At 49.9% G+C, this 6,014-nt stretch overlaps 1 protein-coding gene across 1 annotated transcript; it reads right to left on the bottom strand.

Moving 5' to 3' along the window:
• Positions 1-1,289: 1,289 nt before the first annotated feature.
• LOC123455535 (sperm motility kinase X-like) lies at positions 1,290-4,381 on the bottom strand. Its single transcript, XM_045136369.1, has 2 exons — positions 3,076-4,381; positions 1,290-1,456 (listed from the first exon to the last, which is right to left on the bottom strand). Exons 1-2 carry the CDS (start codon positions 4,379-4,381, stop codon positions 1,290-1,292), a joined length of 1,473 nt encoding a protein of 490 aa, XP_044992304.1.
• Between the last annotated feature and the right edge of the window lie 1,633 nt (positions 4,382-6,014).

Below are 6,014 nucleotides of genomic sequence, written 5' to 3'. Positions count from 1 at the left end.
TTGTGCACAGCGGGGCGGGTGATAGACCAGAGAAAGAGACAAACACCCCAGTTTCCGGCAACAAGGAGGCTGTGGGGAGGCGAGGCAGCTTGTCGGGAGCCAGTGCTGGGGACACGGGCCCCAGGCAAGGCCTCTGCTGGGAGGAAGGAATGTGGGCAGGAAGGACGACAGCAGACAAGGGGAATGACAATCGAAATCATGGTGAGAGGGTGACACTGGCCAAACCTCAGACCACCTCACCCAAGCCCAGAAGCTCCTCTCTTGGCACAAACCCCTTTTATTACCGTCCCTCAGGCACCTCAAAACGATCATGGTGAGGAACCCCAGCCCAGCCTGCTCAGCCTGCTCCCCCCAGGAGCGACTTCCCTGACCCACCTGTGCTCACCTGCCCTGGGGGTCTCACTCCCCACAGGTCCACATGCTGCTCCTACTGGGGGGCACCCTACAGGACTTGGGAGCTCCGGACTACCTGGGGAAAGACGGGTCAAGGTCATGGCCGGGCCACTTATTTGAACAGAAGCTACTTCAGTTCCCTGAGGCTCACGAGCCAAGACTGGACAGTGGGCCGGAGGCGTCACTTCCTAGAGGAGATACCTGATGGCCTGCTGGTGTCGATAAGAGGTGACGTTCAACTGGAGAAAGGACCTGGGCCAGACCACAGTCAGCTACATGGAGCTGCCTGCCACACTGCTGGGCAGATTGGCAAGCTTCGGGCTTCGGTGGACACAAAGCAGCCTAGTCCCCGTGCGTCTCCCCAGAAAGGAGAAGGAGACAGCCCAGTCCCCTGTATCCCCCTCCACAGCACTAGCTGCTTCCCCGGGAGACCCTGACCCGCTCTGTGGAGCCTCGTCAAGGGCTAGCCTGCTGCGCCCGCACGAGGTCAGCCCATGCATGCCGGCGGCACGGCAGAAGGCATGCCCTGAGCAGCATGTGCAGGGAGCTCCTGACTTCTGCCAGGGCAACAACCTCTGATCACTGAACATGGCATATTTTCTTTGCCAGGTCAGACAACATGAACTTGAGGTCAGCACAGAGCCCTTGCCTTGTAGGCAACAATATTAGGCTTGACCACCTGAGGGGAGATCTGCCCCCGACTCTCCTGGCAAGTCCTCCTTGGTGTCCCTAAGACCCACAGCCAGGCCCTGACCAGGGACCAGGAGGCGAAGGACACAATGCAGGGTTTGAGTTCAGAGCAGGATTCTGCTACTTGTCCAAGTGACAAGTGACGGAGGGTGAGAAACTGATGACCCAGACTTCCTTCCAGCTTACCCGCCCTTTCCCAGCTCCACTCACCACTGAATACCATCGACCTCCTGCAGGGCCTCGGTCTCTCCTCGGGCCTGGTCGGAGACGTCATCCTTTAGCAGAGTCAGGGCCACCTTCGTGAGATGAGAAATCTGCCCAGTCTGCAGGAGAAAGCTGACACAGGGCCAGTCAGCCTCGGCTTGTAGGAACACTGAGAGATAGACAGAGAGGGGGGGGGGGCGGAGGGAGGGAAAGGGAAGAAGGGACTGGTCTGCCTGTCACTGGGGAAAGGCCTAGACCCTCAGAGCCACGTGCTCCCCTTCAGTCCTGCGGCTGCAGCTACAGGGCAGCTGACAGACCAAAGGCTTCAGTGAGTGGCAGACGCAGATGTCGTGAGGGACTGTAGCTCAGGCCACAGGGAGAGGAAGGCCTCTCCCCTGAAGCACAATAGGAGGAAAAGGTTTTCCCTGACAGGTGGCTAGAGACTTGCAACTGATACATGATGCCACCTTCGCTGTCCTGGTATGAATAGAACTTGCGTACCAACTAGTCCTTCTTAAGATCAGAAACAGCTCCCTGATTCTTCCTTCTTGTTGTTGTTGTTGTTGTTGTTATTATTATTATTATTATTATTATTGGTTCTTTCAAGTCAGTTCCTCATTCCATCTCAGGCTGACATGGAATTCACTATGTAGACTCAGGGAGGCCTTGATCTCATGGAGATCCTCCTACCTCTGATTCCCAAGTGCTAGTTTAAAGGCATGTGCCACCTCGCCCAGCCTTTTACCTCATCTTTGATTCCCATATCACCTACATTCTGAGGAGGAGGCGTCAGGTGGTCAGTACCAGCCAGATTTGCTCTGAGTGATATTTCCCATAAACAGCCATACCTGATCTCCTGTGCTGGACCAGGCTATCTGGGCCAGGTGTGTGGTCATTTGCTGCCTGGACTTCAGTTCTTGTTGGTACTTTACGAGGAATCCAGGCTGACCCTCACTCCATGGTCCCAGACCACAGAGCTCATCCCTGAAGCAAAAAGACAAAAAGGAAGGACTCATCGTGACCTTCAAATCTAGAGGACAGATCCTGGGCTGTCCCAGAGCTGCCGTCCACAGTCCTCCCTCTGAAACTTTCCTCCCTTTCTCCACCTCCTTCCCTCCATCCCCAGCCTCTAGGCTTGTCATCTTGTGATGTCTAATTCTCACTCAAATGTCTCAGATGCCACATACGATGATGCTAGAGGCTGATCCTTCTTGAGTGAATGATACAGTAAGTTTCATATGCCATAAACAAATATGAATATTTGCCAGTTGCAAAGGATATTTTTTAAAGCATCAATAACATACAATGTAGAAGTGTGTCATGATCGCCCACCTACCTGGCTTTCTGTGGCTCCATTCTCCTCCCCATAGACTGGAGCCACTTGATTTCGGGAAACTGCTCGTTCTTCCTTTATACAGAAGCAGAGACTTCTGAAGCATCTCCTGATTCTGCTCCTCAGTCTCCTATAGCCGTGGTAAAGGTTTTGAATAAACACTCTGCCGGCAGCTTGGGGTGGTGGATCATGGCAGGATGCACTCTTGTGTTCTTCGGCATCTCTGGTGCTCTCCCCCTCAAGTGAGCCTCTGGGACTCATGTGTGATTTATTGGGAGACAAAGAGCTGCTCTTGGATATAATCTCCATTTCTTTGGACACCACAGAGGCCTTTTGATGTGACCCAGGTGTCTGATGGGAGCCAGTGCTACCAGGATTGGTTGGAGACTGGCTTCTTGGGCTGAAATCCTCTGTGTAATTATCATCAGTTTCAATTGGTATGTCACCTAGCCTACTGGAGGTCTCATACTCTGAGGGCACACTGGAGGAGACAGGAGCTGATGTGTCCACTGGTAGTGCATTGCTTCCAGACAAGCTGCTGCTGGGCTCGGCAGAACCGCTCACCTCGGGCACAGCACAGTCAGGCTGTGGGGCACAGATGTCAGGGCAGCTGTGCTTCTGCCTGTCACCAGTGGCTTTCTGGCCGTGTGGCTTGGCAGATATGGCGAGTGTAGGGCGGGCACCTTCGCTGACCGGTCTTCCCAGCAGGGTCCTAACCACACCACTAGAGAACCTCGATGCACTTTGCCCTTCAGCATGTTCTCCCCAGGGACTTTCGTACTTCAAGATCAAGTACGCGGCCATCACGCTGTCGTAGGTCTTGTCGTGTAGCGCCTGCGTGAGCGCGTCGGCACTGTAGCCCAGGATGCTCATCAGGAGAGAAATGCGGTGGTGAGCGCTGTCCACGAGTGTGTCTTTGCAGGGGGGCTGGGCAGGTTTTCCACCAAACGTCAACCAAGGGTGGGTCTTGATGGCATCAATTGCGGGCCTCAACCTGGGGTTAACCGTCAACAGGGTGTGGATGATGTTAACTATGTCACTTGACAGTCCTGAAGGGAGGCCAAGGTCTTTTTGTTTACACGTAACCAAGATATGTTCTTTTAGGTTAGAGCGTGTTACCCCTTTAAACGGGAGGTATCCGGAGACTGAGAAATAGAGTACTATCCCCAGACTCCAGATATCCTGCATCTTGGGATCATAACCCTGACCGTCTAGCATTTCTGGGGCACAGTAAAGGGTTGTTCCACAGAATCGCTTAAGAATCTTGCCAGGAGTGGTTTGAATCGAGAGGCCAAAGTCACAGAGTTTGATATTGTTTTTCTTATCCAGCAAGATGTTGTTGGGCTTGATGTCGCGATGGGCAAATCCCTTGGCATGGCAATGTGCCACAGCCAACACTAGTTGAGAAAACAGTCTCTGGGCCTCCGCCTCTGCCAGTGTGCCCGCTATGAGCACATGATTCAGTAGGGTTCCTCCTGGAGCGTTCTCTATGACCATATACGTAAACTGCTGTGTGTTAATTACGCTGTACAGTCGGACAATGTTGGGATGATCCATGGCTTTCAAGGCAAATAGTTCATTTTCAATTACAGAGCCTTTGTCCTTTTTCACCTTTTTGACAGCCACACAAATATTTGTACGCAGGTGACATGCAAGATTGACCTCAGCAAAACCGCCTTGACCCAGTTTACGTAAAATCTGGTAATCAGAAGTGATGGCCTCCTCTTCATCAGGGGACTTGGCCTTCTGGTCCCCCTCCATCCTGCCTCGTGAATACTGAATAGAAGTTGTCCACACACCACCTCAGGTCTGGGAGGCAAGTGTTTAGTGATGAATACTAACAATAAAAACCCAGAGATCTGGGACTGGAGAGATGGTTTAGTAGTTAAGTTGCTTGCCTGAGAAGCCAAAGGACCCAGGTTCAATTCTCTCCTGGTCCCACATAAGCCAGATGCACAAGGTGGTGCATGTGTCTGGAGTTCATTTGCAGTGATTACAGGCCCTGGCATGCCCATTTTCTCTCTCCCTCTCTCTGTCTCAAATTAAAAAAATAAAATCCCCAGAGACCTGGAGCTGGAGACATGACTTAGTGATTGAAGCATTGGCAAGGCAAGCCAAAGGACCCAGGTTTGATTCTCTATTACACACATAAAAGCCAGATGCACAAGGTGGCACATGTATCTGCACATTGTTTGCAGTGCTTGGAGACACTGCAGCAGCAACTTCTTTCTCTATTTTTCTTTTTTGTTTTTTGGGTGTAGGATCTCACTCTAGCTCAGGCTGAACTGGAATTCACTATGGAATCTCAGGGTGGCCTTGAACTCACAGTGATACTCCAAACTCTGCCTCCCAAGTTCAGAGCTTAAAGTCATGTGCAACCATGTCTGCCTTACACCTTGTCTTTCTATCTGGTTCTCTCTCCCTCCCTCTCTCTCTCTGTAGAAATAAATAAATAAAATATTTTAAAATTCACTGATCTGTCAAAGAACCTGATGCATTTCAAGATCTCTCTCTCTCTCTCTCTCTCACACACACACACACACAGACACACACAAAAGAAGAGAGCAAACAACTCCAAAGAGAATAAGAACCAGAGGTGAAATCAACAACATGGAAACAAAGCATAAAAGGATCCAAGAAACAGTGTTTGTGATTTGAAAGGATAAGTAAATCTCTTACCAAACTCTTACCAAAGTAACCAAGAGAAAAGATGCAAATTAATAAAAGCAGAAATAAGGATAAGTGAGATGGCTTAGCATTTAAGGCATTTGCCCACAAAGCCAAAGGTCCCAGGTTTGAGTCCCCTGGATGACATAGCTCAGATGTACAAGGTGGTGCATGTGTATGGAGTTTGTTTGCAGTGGCTTGAGGCCCTTGCATGTCCATTCTCTATGTCCCTCTCTCTCTTTCTGACTCTCTCTGTCAAATATATAAATATTTTAAAAAGTAACATCAGAAATGATAGAAAGTGATATTAATATGGACACCACTGAGTTCTAGAGAATCAGCAGGAAATGTTTGGAGAATTAATTCTGCAGTGACTTAAAAACACCTGCAAGAGCTGGGCAATGTGGTGCTCACCTTTTATCCTAGCACTCGGGAGGCAGAGGCAGAATGATCGCCGTGAGTTTGAGGTGATCCTGAGACTACACAAGGAATTCCAGGTCAGCCTGGATTAGAGTGAGACCCTACTCTGAAAAACAACAAAACAAACAAACAACTACAACAGTCAAAAAACCAAAACATCTGCAAGAAAGCAATGTTTAGACACATTATGACCTATGTAAATTTAATCAAGATCATGTAAAACAGCTAAACCAAGCTATAGCAAGAAACAATGTTGGAAAAGCATTGGAAAAAATTTGGCAATAAATAAAAACCCAAGACCAGTCAC

The sequence above is a fragment of the Jaculus jaculus genome, chromosome 17 (genome assembly GCF_020740685.1).
Source record: "Jaculus jaculus isolate mJacJac1 chromosome 17, mJacJac1.mat.Y.cur, whole genome shotgun sequence".
In the NCBI taxonomy this organism is placed as follows: domain Eukaryota; kingdom Metazoa; phylum Chordata; class Mammalia; order Rodentia; family Dipodidae; genus Jaculus; species Jaculus jaculus.
Note: the sequence above shows the minus strand (reverse complement) of the source record. Positions and strands in the feature narration are given on the sequence as shown.